The 16,578-nt window shown below is 38.7% G+C and overlaps 1 protein-coding gene across 2 annotated transcripts in view; it reads left to right on the forward strand.

The window, feature by feature from the left end:
- Positions 1–16,578, forward strand: part of RFC1 (replication factor C subunit 1) — a 430,548-nt gene that overhangs the window by 38,805 nt on the left and 375,165 nt on the right. For both annotated transcript variants that reach the window (XM_053704049.1, XM_053704048.1), the window contains exon 2: positions 2,186–2,311. In XM_053704049.1, coding sequence (XP_053560024.1) covers positions 2,186–2,311 — 126 coding nt within the window. The remainder of the gene's footprint in view (positions 1–2,185; positions 2,312–16,578) is intronic.

The following is a 16,578-nucleotide window of genomic DNA, read 5'->3' on the forward strand; positions in this document are numbered from 1 at the left end:
CAGATTCTGTCATTGATACTCTGATTCAGGCTAGAAAGCCTGTAACTAGGAAAATTTACCATAAAATATGGAAAAAATATATTTGTTGGTGTGAATCTAAAGGATTCCCATGGAACAAGATAAAAATTCCTAAGATTCTATCCTTTCTACAGGAGGGTTTGGAGAAAGGATTATCTGCAAGATTTCTGCTTTATCTGTTTTACTTCACAAAAAACTGGCGGCTGTGCCAGATGTTCAAGCTTTTGTTCAGGCTCTGGTTAGAATCAAGCCTGTTTACAAACCTTTGACTCCTCCTTGGAGTCTCAATTTAGTTCTTTCAGTTCTTCAAGGGGTTCCGTTTGAACCCTTACATTCCGTAGATATTAAGTTACTATCTTGGAAAGTTTTGTTTTTGGTTGCAATTTCTTCTGCTAGAAGAGTTTCAGAGTTATCTGCTCTGCAGTGTTCTCCTCCTTATCTGGTGTTCCATGCAGATAAGGTGGTTTTGCGTACTAACCCTGGTTTTCTTCCGAAAGTTGTTTCTAACAAAAACATTAACCAGGAGATAGTTGTGCCTTCTTTGTGTCCTAATCCAGTTTCAAAGAAGGAACGTTTGTTACACAATTTGGTTCGTGCTCTAAAATTCTATTTAGAGGCTACAAAGGATTTCAGACAAACATCTTCTTTGTTTGTTGTTTATTCTGGTAAAAGGAGAGGTCAAAAAGCAACTTCTACCTCTCTCTCTTTTTGGCTTAAAAGCATCATCCGATTGGCTTATGAGACTGCCGGACGGCAGCCTCCTGAAAGAATCACAGCTCACTCCACTAGGGCTGTGGCTTCCACATGGGCCTTCAAGAACGAGTCTTCTGTTGATCAGATATGTAAGGCAGCGACTTGGTCTTCACTGCACACTTTTGCCAAATTTTACAAATTTGATACTTTTGCTTCTTCTGAGGCTATTTTTGGGAGAAAGGTTTTGCAAGCCGTGGTGCCTTCCATCTAGGTGACCTGATTTGCTCCCTCCCATCATCCGTGTCCTAAAGCTTTGGTATTGGTTCCCACAAGTAAGGATGACGCCGTGGACCGGACACACCTATGTTGGAGAAAACAGAATTTATGCTTACCTGATAAATTACTTTCTCCAACAGTGTGTCCGGTCCACGGCCCGCCCTGGTTTTTTTAATCAGGTCTGATGAATTATTTTCTCTAACTACAGTCACCACGGTATCATATGATTTCTCCTATGCATATTCCTCCTTTACGTCGGTCGAATGACTGGGGTAGGCAGAGCCTAGGAGGGATCATGTGACCAGCTTTGCTGGGCTCTTTGCCATTTCCTGTTGGGGAAGAGAATATCCCACAAGTAAGGATGACGCCGTGGACCGGACACACCGTTGGAGAAAGTAATTTATCAGGTAAGCATAAATTCTGTTATCTAGCATTGTATGCTCTAAGTAGCCACACAATCACTGTGTATATCCACCATCTACCCAATAGGGGAGCTCACATTTTTGTTTAATGCTTGTGACAGGAATAGATCCTGACCAATATGTTTGTTGCAAACGTGGAAACCAGAAGTTACGTTATTACAACTTCCGGTTTGACGATTTTGTGAAATTCATGTTTTAGTGAGGTGGATGTCTTTCTTGGTACAATTGACATGCGTTGTGAGTGTGTTTCACTTGGTTGATATAAATAATATACACATTGGGGATTTATTTGTTTAAATATGTACCTGGCGAAACCAGAAGTTGAGTACCGCTGCACTTCCGGTCTGGTATTGAATGGAACGCAGAGATGCGTTCCAAGTACACTGTTTGGCGCAAATTTGGCTTTTAGTGGGAGGTATGTGCTGGGTTGTATATAATGTGCTTTTGTTAACACATTTGTTCACTGTTTTTTGATCTGAGGAAAGGGACTTAAGTTCCCTAAAACATCATCCATTAAAGCTGACTTTTTTTTCATTCAAACCCTGAGAGTCCAGTATTTGTTGGATATGTGTTTGTGTGTGTGTGTATGTATGTATGTGTGTATATATATATATATATATATATATATATATATATATATATATATATATATATATATATATATATAAATTTGTGTGTGAGACATATTATATAGGTATAGAGAGAGGGAGAGATATTTTTAAGTTATGTTTTAGGTTAAAAACATTTAGTTGACATTTTCTATTTTTCTTTTATAGGATATCCGGAGATTTTTTGGTGTCAACCCAGTTCCAAAAAAATCTGGCAATGAAAAGAGTGATAAAAATGATAAAACAAAGAATACAGATGGTCACTTGGAAAAGAAGAAATCAAAGGACAATAAAGTGCGTTTTTTTTTTTGTTTGTTTTTCATGATCTTTGTTTTATTAGTAATAGTTATAGTAATTAAAAACCTAGTTCATATTTTACAGGAAATCGAAAACATTTATATTGCAATGTATGATGATTTTTTTAAATTAAAAAATGAAATAAAACTGTGTAGATGCATTATACAAAATTAATTATGTACCATTGTATGAAGAAGTTTGTGTAACCTTGATCAAATAAGACATTAAATAGATAAAACTATAATTGTGGCAGGTGCAGAAGTTTTGGCACTCTTGTAGATGATTTCCATAGATGTCTTTGTAAGGACTCAGAACTTTAAAGGGACACTGAACCCAATTTTTTTCTTTTGGGATTCAGATAGAGCATGCAATTTTAAGCAACTTTCTAATTTACTCCTGTTGTCAAATTTTCTTCATTCTCTTGGTATCTTTATTTGAAAGGCAAAAATGTAAGTATAGATGCCGGCCCATTTTTGGTGGACAACCTGGGTTGTTCTTGCTGATTGGTGGATAAATTCACCCACCAATAAACAAGTGCTGTCCAGTGTACTAAACCATAAATTGGCTGTCTCCTTAGCTAAGATGCCTTCTTTTTCAAATAAAGATAGCAAGAGAACAAAGAAAAATTAATAAGAGTAAATTAGAAAGTTGCTTAAAATTACATGCTCTATCTGAATCACAAAAGGAAAAATTGGGTTTGTGTCCTTTAATGTGATTAAGCTTATTAATTTGCTGGCTAGTATATAAAATTATTATTAAAAACAGGAGCACTTTCATTGAAATTTTTAAAGACGCTTTTATTTGTTAATTCTTTACCATTTAGTGGTGGTAAACATTGCGCGGTTCCTCTGCCCTCATCTCATACTTTATTTAGCTGAGCGATGATGAATCCAGCTTCATCTAATCATTGTGTCCCCCACTTGGTGTCCAATGAAAGTGCCCCTGTTTTAAATAATAATTTTATATACTAGCCAGCAAATTAAACTTTACAATCACTTAATTTTTTGAATTGACTCATTTGGCATTGATCTAAGTCTAGTGGTGATAGTTCCAGGGTTTAATAAAATCCCTGAATATAACTGGTCCATAGACTGCTCAGGAAAGAAAAAACTGTGTCACCACACTCTGTGCAGGTGTTTATCCCATACAGCTTGGGTTTGGGACTGAAGACAAATGTGTATGTATTAGGATTCTGTTTATTGTTCTTGTGTATATTACTATGTATACAAAACTACTACATAATAAAGCCAGTACTGTGGGTGAGAATTTTTTTTTATTTTTTTTTATTTATATGGGGTCTGAAATTTTCACTGAAAGAGCTAAAATCAGACTGCAGTAGTCTAAGCTTTCCCCATTTTTGGTACTATGCAATGTCCTAAACCTGTTCTAGAAAAAACTTGGTCCCATTAACTTTTTTAAAGTTCTCAATTAACACTTTTACAAACATTGCAGCATTTCTAGGCCTTCCTAGAAAATGACCGTCCTGCTGCTCATTAACAGCCATAATCAGTTCATCATCTCTTGCAAAACTCACAAGTGATACCTGGGGACAAGTTTAGATAAAATTCAAATCTTGCTAAAAGAGCATTTGATGACTCAACCTTCAACATCTGTTTTCTTTAATTGGTTTACAATTGTTTTAATCAAGTTAGAGTAGTAGTTAACTGTTATGGTCTCTTCATGCTGCAGGAAGTCAACCATTTAAAGTTTCTACCAAAAGCAGATACCATAATTTTGTCAAAACTTGCTAGAATTTTTGCCAGAAGTTCTTGTGAACTCTTGATCCACTTTTCTCATGCTTAAAGCATCCACTATCTATCTGAATCCACATGGGTGTCCTATAGCACAGTACAGCTCTTTGGCATTTTCTCCTAGTGGCAACTGTTGGACAACCAGAGTGAATGGCATATTCACATGATTTTTTCCATCAGACAAAAGCAGTTGATCAGAGTTCATTGTATTCAAATTTGTTGCAGGACGACCTTTTCATTCTACGAAATGAACTATCTAAATGCAAAGTGTCTTCAGCATATATTTTATTTGTGCTTAATCCATTCACAAAAAAGTAATTTGTGCTCCGTTTCATGTTTTGTAATTTTCAAACTTTAAAGGGACACTACACCCAAAATTTTTTTCATGATTCAAGTAGAGAATACAATTTTTTTTTTTTATTTTTTTTTAATATTTTTATTGAGGTTCATAATAAGGCATACATAGAGTATAATAAACAAAGCGTCACAATAAAAAATGACAGGTAGATTATAACATAGGTTTGAATGGAGACACAATGCATACCTGAAAAAAAATAATGCAAAATAACGTTGTGAAAGTACAATGCCTAGTACTCTGTATGCTCCCTAGATGGTAACAGAGGCCACTCTTGGACCTCAGCCAATGGTATATAATCATATATAGGGGGCTATTTCAAATATAAAAGACCACTTTTGGATCTTGAAATGAGGACCTCTTTTTTTAGAAATGTAGTAGAATGCTATAACTGCTAACTGTGAAAATTGTACAGCATAGTAATTTGCGTGTAATCAGAGTATACCCTTTAAATGCTGGATAGAATATAAAACTACATAAAACTTGGAGATTACAACAATGTATGTATGTACTGTAAGGGTTGGGAGATAATAAGCAAACGCTTTTTAACATATAACATTTTAATCGGGCGATATAGCGTTGGAGAAAAGATTATAAAGAGGACTCTGCTGCGCGTGTCGCCCAAACATACTATTTAAATGCTGGGTAAAATATGAGACTACCCTAACTTGGAGGTTGCAGCGATATATATGGGTTGGGAAATAGAAGGGAGCTTAATATACCAATGAAAACTGCTCCAAATGATGACTCTAGGACCTAACCAGATATGGGTACCATATGTATAAAAATAAGGGAAGATCCCACAAAAACATATTAAAGAGAAAGAATTCTGCCTCCTATTAAGGAATGGATGTATTACACTGACATACCAGCCCTAACCTTTGCAAATGACTAATAAAAATTAAAAAACTGGAAAGTTAGGTATCCCCCGGCCGCTGGCAGCAAGACACCACTATAAAATATTATACTAATATAAGTAAGGCGTAAAGGCTGTAAGGCATTCAAAAGTATACATGCAGAAGTGGCTGGATATGGTTCCTATAGGCAGTTAAGGAGGGGATCAATGGGAGAGCATTTAGAGTAAGGGCATACCCAAGCACATATTGTCCAGCACTAAATAAGTTACACAAAAAAAAAGCAATAAATGCAGGAGACCTGCAGTCTTTCAACCAATGATCTTAGAATGGTTAGATATGTACTATAGGCATACCCTGTTAAAGTGAGGCTGCAACAGGAACATGCATGCAATATAGTACTAAAGTACTAAACTTGACATCTTTATATGAACAGTAGAGGATAATGCAATATTACAAGGCATATGGTTAGGTAGTATATAAGTCAAAAGACAATGTAAAGGGACCTGCAAACATTAGATAGATCGTCCGTATTAACACCTAAGCACATTGCAAGTATACATATTAAGAAAATGGTACTGCACTGGAAACACACAGAAAATAGAGTAATGACTATACCACTCAACGTCTGCAAGTTCAAAGAGCAGCCCGGCACTGAAAGGAAAAAAAAAAATGTCAATGTCCCAGCCTAGCTCCAGTAACTACATGCCGATATTGGTGTGGAATCCCCCTTAGCAGCTTTACAGCAAGGGGTAGTTCAGTACATAAGGGGAAAAAGAAAGTCAATGTCCCAGTTCAACTTTTAGGAAACTCACACTGATTTTAGGTTTGAATCACCGTCACTCACGCCATCATGTTCACAAGAAGCAGTCCGGTGCGGTCCGCCAGGATCCCAGTTCCAGCTCAGCGACACCGCACTAAAATAGGCATCTAGTAAGTAAGAAGCTTGCAGAGTTTGTGCTACTCTTGACTGTAGGAAGTTGTAAGTCTGAGCACGATCGTCTGTAATGGACCCCCTGGGGGTATATGCTACAGATGACTGCTGCAGGGCAAAAGTTGAGCTGAATACACCCCTCTCCCAACCTGCCAAGGGGCGCACAGGTTGCACTCGCCAGGGCTTGATGTTTTGACTCCCTTCTCCGGGTGAGATTGCATGCGAGTTCCTGCTCAGGGTATTCCCAGACTGTGACGAAGTTAGGTCCAGCTCTGTGATTACAGCCTCCTCGATTGGGGGCATAGTAGTAAAGATCCCCATGTAGTTCCCCCGGTGTTTTGCCGGCTTGGGGGTACCTGTATTATCTTCTCTTAGTGTAATACCAAAGGCGAGTGGTGAGCGTTGGGGCCCCAAAACCTCACCCTCTCTACCATCCCAAAAAACAGGCTTAGGTTGAGACAGTTGTGGGACCGGGTGGCTTTTGCAGTCTTGTAGCGACTTATTCAGTGCGTCTGCGAGGGCGGCAAAATGACCATCGAGCAAGTTACTTATCTCCCCCAACAAGTAGAAGGGCATCTCCATGATAGGTGTGTGGTGGTGCTCTTTTGGGAGACAGAAGGTATACAGTAATTCCAGCGATGTCTTATAATCTGCACTACGTGCCTCTTAACGGCAAGGCCCAAATGTGCCTCGCCGGGGGGTATGAAAAAAGGCCTCAGCCTTCTGTTGTGCTCCGGGAGCTCAAAACTGCAGGTATCTCGTCAATTCTAGGCTCATCCAGTGCAGGCTTGAAAGCAAGTGGTAGATCTAATAGTGTAGCTAGTATTTGAGCCATCTGATCAATCATCTCTGCCAAAAAGGGATAGGATGCAGGAGCAGTATGGAATTATGCAGCCTATCATGGCTGCCACCCGGAAGTTCCCCCCGAGAATACAATTTTAAACATCATTCCAATTTACTTCTATTATCCAGTTTGCTTCATTATTTAGCTATCCTCTGTTGAAGAAATAGCAATGCACATGGGTGAGCCAATCATATAAGGCATATATGTACAGCAACCAATCAGCAGCTACTGAGCATATCTAGATATGCTTTTCAGCACAGTATATCAAGAGAATAAAGCAAATTAGATAATAGAAGTAAATTAGAAAGATATTACAAATTGCATGCTCTTTCTTTCATGTAATTAACAAGAGTCCATGAGCTAGTGACGTATGGGATATACATTCCTACCAGGAGGGGCAAAGTTTCCCAAACCTTAAAATGCCTATAAATACACCCCTCACCACACCCACAAATCAGTTTTACAAACTTTGCCTCCAAGGGAGGTGGTGAAGTAAGTTTGTGCTAGATTCTACGTTGATATGCGCTCCGCAGCAAGTTGGAGCCCGGTTTTCCTCTCAGCGTGCAGTGAATGTCAGAGGGATGTGAAGAGAGTATTGCCTATTGAATGCAGTGATCTCCTTCTACGGGATCTATTTCATAAGGTTCTCTGTTATCGGTCGTAGAGATTCATCTCTTACCTCCCTTTTCAGATTGACGATATACTCTTATATTTACCATTTCCTCTACTGATTCTCGTTTCAGTACTGGTTTGGCTTTCTACAAACATGTAGATGAGTGTCCTGGGGTAAGTAAGTCTTATTTTCTGTGACACTCTAAGCTATGGTTGGGCACTTTATTTATAAAGTTCTAAATATATGTATTCAAACATTTATTTGCCTTGACTCAGAATGTTCAACTTTCCTTATTTCCAGACAGTCAGTTTCATATTTGGGATTATGCTTTAAATTATCATATTTTTTCTTACCTCAAAAAATTTGACTTTTTTCCCTGTGGGCTGTTAGGCTCGCGGGGGCTGAAAATGCTTCATTTTATTGCGTCATTCTTGGCGCGGACTTTTTTGGCGCAAAAATTCTTTTCCGTTTCCGGCGTCATACGTGTCGCCGGAAGTTGCGTCATTTTTGACGTTATTTTGCGCCAAAGATGTCGGCGTTCCGGATGTGGCGTCATTTTTGGCGCCAAAAGCATTTAGGCGCCAAATAATGTGGGCGTCTTATTTGGCGCCAAAAAATATGGGCGTCGCTTTTGTCTCCACATTATTTCAGTCTCATTTTTCATTTGCTTCTGGTTGCTAGAAGCTTGATGTTTGGCATTTTTTTCCCATTCCTGAAACTGTCTTATAAGGAATTTGATCTATTTTGCTTTATATGTTGTTTTTTCTCTTACATATTGCAAGATGTCTCACGTTGCATCTGAGCCAGAAGATACTACAGGAAAACCACTGCCTGCTGGATCTACCAAAGCTAAGTGTATCTGCTGTAAACTTTTGGTAGCTATTCCTCCAGCTGTTGTTTGTAATAATTGTCATGACAAACTTGTTAAAGCAGATAATATTTCCTTTAGTGATGTACCATTGCCTGTTGCAGTTCCCTCAACATCTAAGGTGCAGAATGTTCCTGATAACATAAGAGATTTTGTTTCTGAATCCATAAAGAAGGCTTTGTCTGTTATTTCTCCTTCTAGTAAACGTAAAAAGTCTTTTAAATCTTCTCTCTCTACAGATGAATTTTTAAATGAACACCATCATTCTGATTCTTTGGACTCTTCTGGTTCAGAGGATTCTATCTCAGAGATTGATGCTGATAAATCTTCATATTTATTTAAGATGGAATTTATTCGCTCTTTACTTAAAGAAGTACTAATTGCTTTAGAAATAGAGGATTCTAGTCCTCTTGATACTAATTCTATACGTTTGGATAAGGTTTTTAAAGCTCCTGCGGTTATTCCAGAAGTCTTTCCTGTTCCTAATGCTATTTCTGCAGTAATTTCTAAGGAATGGGATAAATTGGGTAATTCATTTACTCCTTCTAAACGTTTTAAGCAATTATATCCTGTTCCGCCTGACAGGTTAGAATTTTGGGACAAAATCCCTAAAGTTGATGGGGCTATTTCTACCCTTGCTAAACGTACTACCATTCCTACGTCAGATGGTACCTCGTTTAAGGATCCTTTAGATAGAAAAATTGAATCTTTTCTAAGAAAAGCTTATCTATGTTCAGGTAATCTTCTTAGACCTGCTATATCATTGGCTGATGTTGCTGCAGCTTCAACTTTTTGGTTGGAAACTCTAGCGCAACAAGTAACAAATCGTGATTCTCATGATATTATTATTCTTCTCCAGCATGCTAATAATTTCATCTGTGATGCCATTTTTGATATTATTAGAGTTGATGTTAGGTTTATGTCTCTGGCTATCTTAGCCAGAAGAGCTTTATGGCTTAAGACCTGGAATGCTGATATGGCTTCTAAATCAACTCTACTTTCCATTTCTTTCCAGGGAAACAAATTATTTGGTTCTCAGTTGGATTCTATTATTTCAACTGTTACTGGTGGGAAAGGAACTTTTTTACCACAGGATAAAAAGTCTAAAGGTAAAAACAGGGCTAACAATCGTTTTCGTTCCTTTCGTTTCAACAAAGAACAAAAGCCTGATCCTTCGTCCTCAGGAGCAGTTTCAGTTTGGAAACCATCTCCAGTCTGGAATAAATCCAAGCCTGCTAGAAAGGCAAAGCCTGCTTCTAAGTTCACATGAAGGTACGGCCCTCATTCCAGTTCAGCTGGTAGGGGGCAGGTTACGTTTTTTCAAAGAAATTTGGATCAATTCTGTTCACAATCTTTGGATTCAGAACATTGTTTCAGAAGGGTACAGAATTGGTTTCAAGATGAGACCTCCTGCAAAGAGATTTTTTCTTTCCCATGTCCCAGTAAATCCAGTGAAAGCTCAAGCATTTCTGAATTGTGTTTCAGATCTAGAGTTGGCTGGAGTAATTATGCCAGTTCCAGTTCCGGAACAGGGGATGGAGTTTTATTCAAATCTCTTCATTGTACCAAAGAAGGAGAATTCCTTCAGACCAGTTCTGGATCTAAAATTATTGAATCGTTATGTAAGGATACCAACGTTCAAGATGGTAACTGTAAGGACTATATTGCCTTTTGTTCAGCAAGGGAATTATATGTCCACAATAGATTTACAGGATGCATATCTGCATATTCCGATTCATCCAGATCATTATCAGTTCCTGAGATTCTCTTTTCTAGACAAGCATTACCAATTTGTGGCTCTACCGTTTGGCCTTGCTACAGCTCCAAGAATTTTCACAAAGATTCTCGGTGCCCTTCTGTCTGTAATCAGAGAACAGGGTATTGTGGTATTTCCTTATTTGGACGATATCTTGGTACTTGCTCAGTCTTTACATTTAGCAGAGTCTCATACGAATCGACTTGTGTTGTTTCTTCAAGATCATGGTTGGAGGATCAATTTACCAAAAAGTTCTTTGATTCCTCAAACAAGGGTAACCTTTCTGGGTTTCCAGATAGATTCAGTGTCCATGACTCTGTCTTTAACAGACAAGAGACGTCTAAAATTGATTACAGCCTGTCGAAACCTTCAGTCTCAATCATTCCCTTCGGTAGCCTTATGCATGGAAATTCTAGGTCTTATGACTGCTGCATCGGACGCGATCCCCTTTGCTCGTTTTCACATGCGACCTCTTCAGCTCTGTATGCTGAACCAATGGTGCAGGGATTACACGAAGATATATCAATTAATATCTTTAAAACCGATTGTTCGGCACTCTCTAACGTGGTGGACAGATCACCTTCGTTTAATTCAGGGGGCTTCTTTTGTTCTTCCGACCTGGACTGTAATTTCAACAGATGCAAGTCTCATAGGTTGGGGAGCTGTGTGGGGATCTCTGACGGCACAAGGAGTTTGGGAATCTCAGGAGGTGAGATTACCGATCAATATCTTGGAACTCCGTGCAGTTTTCAGAGCTCTTCAGTTTTGGCCTCTTCTGAAGAGAGAATCGTTCATTTGTTTTCAGACAGACAATGTCACAACTGTGGCATACATCAATCATCAAGGAGGGACTCACAGTCCTCTGGCTATGAAAGAAGTATCTCGAATTTTGGTTTGGGCAGAATCCAGCTCCTGTCTAATCTCTGCGGTTCATATCCCAGGTGTAGACAATTGGGAAGCGGATTATCTCAGTCGCCAAACGTTGCATCCGGGCGAATGGTCTCTTCACCCAGAGGTATTTCTTCAGATTGTTCAAATGTGGGGGCTCCCAGAGATAGATCTGATGGCCTCTCATCTAAACAAGAAACTTCCCAGGTATCTGTCCAGATCCCGGGATCCTCAGGCGGAGGCAGTGGATGCATTATCACTTCCTTGGAAGTATCATCCTGCCTATATCTTTCCGCCTCTAGTTCTTCTTCCAAGAGTAATCTCCAAGATTCTGAGGGAATGCTCGTTTGTTCTGCTAATAGCTCCGGCATGGCCTCACAGGTTTTGGTATGCGGATCTTGTCCGGATGGCATCTTGCCAACCATGGACTCTTCCGTTAAGACCAGACCTTCTGTCACAAGGTCCTTTTTTCCATCCGGATCTGAAATCCTTAAATTTAAAGGTATGGAGATTGAACGCTTGATTCTTGGTCATAGAGGTTTCTCTGACTCCGTGATTAATACTATGTTACAGGCTCGTAAATCTGTATCTCGAGAGATATATTATAGAGTCTGGAAGACTTATATTTCTTGGTGTCTTTCTCATCATTTTTCTTGGCATTCTTTTAGAATACCGAGAATTTTACAGTTTCTTCAGGATGGTTTAGATAAGGGTTTGTCCGCAAGTTCTTTGAAAGGACAAATCTCCGCTCTTTCTGTTCTTTTTCACAGAAAGATTGCTATTCTTCCTGATATTCATTGTTTTGTACAAGCTTTGGTTCGTATAAAACCTGTCATTAAGTCAATTTCTCCTCCTTGGAGTTTGAATTTGGTTCTGGGAGCTCTTCAAGCTCCTCCGTTTGAACCTATGCATTCATTGGACATTAAATTACTTTCTTGGAAAGTTTTGTTCCTTTTGGCCATCTCTTCTGCTAGAAGAGTTTCTGAATTATCTGCTCTTTCGTGTGAGTCTCCTTTTCTGATTTTTCATCAGGATAAGGCGGTGTTGCGAACTTCTTTTGAATTTTTACCTAAAGTTGTGAATTCCAACAACATTAGTAGAGAAATTGTGGTTCCTTCATTATGTCCTAATCCTAAGAATTCTAAGGAGAAATCATTGCATTCTTTGGATGTTGTTAGAGCTTTGAAATATTATGTTGAAGCTACGAAATCTTTCCGTAAGACTTCTAGTCTATTTGTTATCTTTTCCGGTTCTAGGAAAGGCCAGAAAGCTTCTGCCATTTCTTTGGCATCTTGGTTGAAATCTTTAATTCATCTTGCCTATGTTGAGTCGGGTAAAATTCCGCCTCAGAGAATTACAGCTCATTCTACTAGGTCAGTATCTACTTCCTGGGCGTTTAGGAATGAAGCTTCGGTTGACCAGATCTGCAAAGCAGCAACTTGGTCCTCTTTGCATACTTTTACTAAATTCTACCATTTTGATGTGTTTTCTTCTTCTGAAGCAGTTTTTGGTAGAAAAGTTCTTCAGGCAGCGGTTTCAGTTTGAATCTTCTGCTTATGTTTTTTGTTAAACTTTATTTTGGGTGTGGATTATTTTCAGCAGGAATTGGCTGTCTTTATTTTATCCCTCCCTCTCTAGTGACTCTTGTGTGGAAAGATCCACATCTTGGGTAGTCATTATCCCATACGTCACTAGCTCATGGACTCTTGTTAATTACATGAAAGAAAACATAATTTATGTAAGAACTTACCTGATAAATTCATTTCTTTCATATTAACAAGAGTCCATGAGGCCCACCCTTTTTTGTGGTGGTTATGATTTTTTTGTATAAAGCACAATTATTCCAATTCCTTATTTTATATGCTTCGCACTTTTTTTCTTATCACCCCACTTCTTGGCTATTCGTTAAACTGATTTGTGGGTGTGGTGAGGGGTGTATTTATAGGCATTTTAAGGTTTGGGAAACTTTGCCCCTCCTGGTAGGAATGTATATCCCATACGTCACTAGCTCATGGACTCTTGTTAATATGAAAGAAATGAATTTATCAGGTAAGTTCTTACATAAATTATGTTTTCTAAATCATAAAAGAAAAAAAATTGGGTTTCATGTCCCTTTAACATTTCAAGTCAAAATTTAGGAGCTGTGTCAAAAACTTTACATAATAGAAAAGTGAGGATCTGTGCTAAACGAAAGAAATGTGAATGTTATACATTGTATTGAATATTGTGTTAATAAACAGTTGAGCCACTACTTGTATGAAGCAAACTTTTGTAATAAATATTACTTGCCCTTTTTGTACTTTAAACATTCTTCCAGTGAAACTATTTTTTATAGAAGACAATGTTTTTGTATTTGCTTTAGGTATGTTGGCCCTTGAAATATATTGGTTTAAAAAAGTAACTCCTGTAAATTAAATGGGCATTGAGGTCAATCAAAATGTTAAAGGGACAGTCTACTCCAGAATTATTATTGTTTAACCCCTTAATGACCAAGGACGTACGCCACACGTCCTCAAAAAAAATACAGTTAATGACCGAGGACGTGTGGCGTACGTCCTTGGTCTGGAAAGCAGCTGGAAGCGATCCTGCTCGCTTCCAGCTGCTTTCCGGTTATTGCAGTGATGCCTCGATATGGAGGCATCCTGCAATAACCCCCCTTGGCCATCCGATGCAGAGAGAGCCACTCTGTGGCCCTCTCTGCACCGGACATCGGTGGCCGGTATCGTTGGTGGGTGGGAGCAAGTCTGGGAGGCGGGTGGGCGGCCATCGATGTGATCAATGAAGAGAAGGGGGGCGGGATCGGGGGCGGAAGCATCGGGAGCGCGCACGTGCACGGGGCGCGCGTGCACGGGGCGGGAGCGGGAGGGAACCGCTACACTACGGAAAAGTTGTGTGTGAAATGTTAAAATAAAAAATAAAATAAATGCTACAAATAAAACATCTAAGGGATCTGGAAGGGGTGGGGGGATGGTCTTGGGGGGGGGGGGAAGCTACACTACAGAAAAGGGATTTTTTTTTAAAAAAAAAAAGGCACATTTGTTACTAAACTGGGTACTGGCAGACAGCTGCCAGTACCCAAGATGGCGCCCATTAAGGCAGAGGGGGAGGGTTAGGGAGCTGTTTGGTGGGGGATCAGTGAGGTTGGGGACTAAGGGGGGATCCTACACAGCAGCATATGTAAATATGCCAAAAAACAAAAAAACAAAAAAAAGCCCAAGTATAGCTTTTATTTTAGTACTGGCAGAGTTTCTGCCAGTACTTAAGATGGCGGGGACAATTGTGGGGTGGGGGAGGGAAGAGAGCTGTTTGGGAGGGATCAGGGGGTCTCATGTTTCAGGTGGGAGGCTGAGCTCTACACTAAAGCTAAAATTAACCCTGCAAGCTACATAATTAACCCCTTCACTGCTAGCCATAATACACGTGTGAAATGCAGCGGCATTTGGCGGCCTTCTAATTACCAAAAAGCAACGCCAAAGCCATATATGTCTGCTATTTCTGAACAAAGGGGATCCCAGAGAAGCATTTACAACCATTTGTGCCATAATTGCACAAGCTGTTTGTAAATGATTTCAGTGAGAAACCTAAAATTGTGAAAAATTTAACGTTTTTTTTAATTTGATCGCATTTGGCGGTTAAATGGTGGCATGAAATATACCAAAATTGGCCTAGATCAATACTTGGGGTTGTCTACTACACTACACTAAAGCTAAAAGTATCCCTAAAAGCTCCCTACATGCTCCATAATTAACCCCTTCACTGCTGGGCATGATACACGTGTAGTGCGCAGTGGCATTTAGCAGCCTTCTAATTACTAAAAAGCAACGCCAAAGCCATATATGTCTGCTATTTCTGAACAAAGGGGATCCCAGAGAAGCATTTACAACCATTTAAGCCATAATTGCACAAGCTGTTTGTAAATAATTTCAGTGAGAAACCAAAAGTTTGTGAAAAAATTAGTAAAAAAGTGAACGATTTTTTGTATTTAATCGCATTTGGCGGTGAAATGGTGGCATGAAATATACCAAAATGGGCCTAGATTAATACTTTGGGATGTCTACTAAAAAAAATATATACATGTCAATGGATATTCAGAGATTCCTGAAAGATATTAGTGTTCTAATGTAACTAGCGCTAATTTTGAAAAATAATGGTTTGGAAATAGCAAAGTGCTACTTGTATTTATGGCCCTATAACTTACAAAAAAAGCAAAGAACATGTAAACATTGGGTATTTCTAAACTCAGGACAAAATGTAGAAACTATTTAGCATGGGTGTTTTTTGGTGGTTGTAGATGTGTAACAGATTTTGGGGGTCAAAGTTAGAAAAAGTGTGTTTTTTCAATTTTTTCCTCATATTTTATAATTTTTTTTATAGTAAATTATAAGATATGATGAAAATAATGGTATCTTTAGAAAGTCCATTTAATGGCGAGAAAAACGGTATATAATATGTGTGGGTACAGTAAATGAGTAAGAGTAAAATTACAGCTAAACGCAAACACCGCAGAAATGTAAAAATAGCCTTGGTCCCAAACGGACAGAAAATGGAAAAGTGCTGTGGTCATTAAGGGGTTAAAAAGATAACCAACACTGTTTTATATTAATACACTTTTACCTCTGTGATTACCTTGTATCCAAGCCTCTGCAGACTGCCCCTTATTTCAGTTCTTTTCACAGATTTGCATTTAAGTTTTTTTCATGTTTATCTTGGACACCTCCCCCCCCCCCCTTGTTTACAAGTATTTCCATTGCACTTATATTGGCATTTGAAATAGTTTATTTAGCCTGTGGTATCCCCACCCATCCTGAAAGTTTTTGGCCTCGAGGCCAAGCTGTGTTAACACAGCCAGTAGAAGAAATTGCACTCCCAGTGGGTTATAGAAGAGATAAGGTAATAAAATGTTAGTTTTCCATTGTTCTCTCCAAGTATTGGTGATTGGTTTACAGACAGATATAAGATAAAGAAGCCGGTATATGTACACAATGTATTAAAGTAATGAGATCTGATTATACCTACAAGCTCAAGCCATTTTATTAGATTGTGGCCTCAAAACACAAAATTAGCTAATTCATATACACAAATAAGTCTTAAAAAAGCAAATCTCATACATTTTCTACTCTGCAGCTGGTAAAAAAAAATAATTGGAAACACATTAAGGGGAAAAACAATTTTACAGTATACTGACCCTTTTACCAGCTATACAGTACTCTTGCCGGTAACTGATGAGCTAGCTATTAATGCATACAACAGTTGGTTACTCTCTCCACTAATTATTATATATTACACTACTCGAGGTAACCAAGTGTGTTTCTAATGACACAATGAGTCCACGGATCATCTAATTACTATTGGGAATATCACTCCTGCCCAGCAGGAGGCGGCAAAGAGCACCACAGCAAAG

The sequence above is a fragment of the Bombina bombina genome, chromosome 2 (assembly GCF_027579735.1).
Source record: "Bombina bombina isolate aBomBom1 chromosome 2, aBomBom1.pri, whole genome shotgun sequence".
NCBI lineage: Eukaryota > Metazoa > Chordata > Amphibia > Anura > Bombinatoridae > Bombina > Bombina bombina.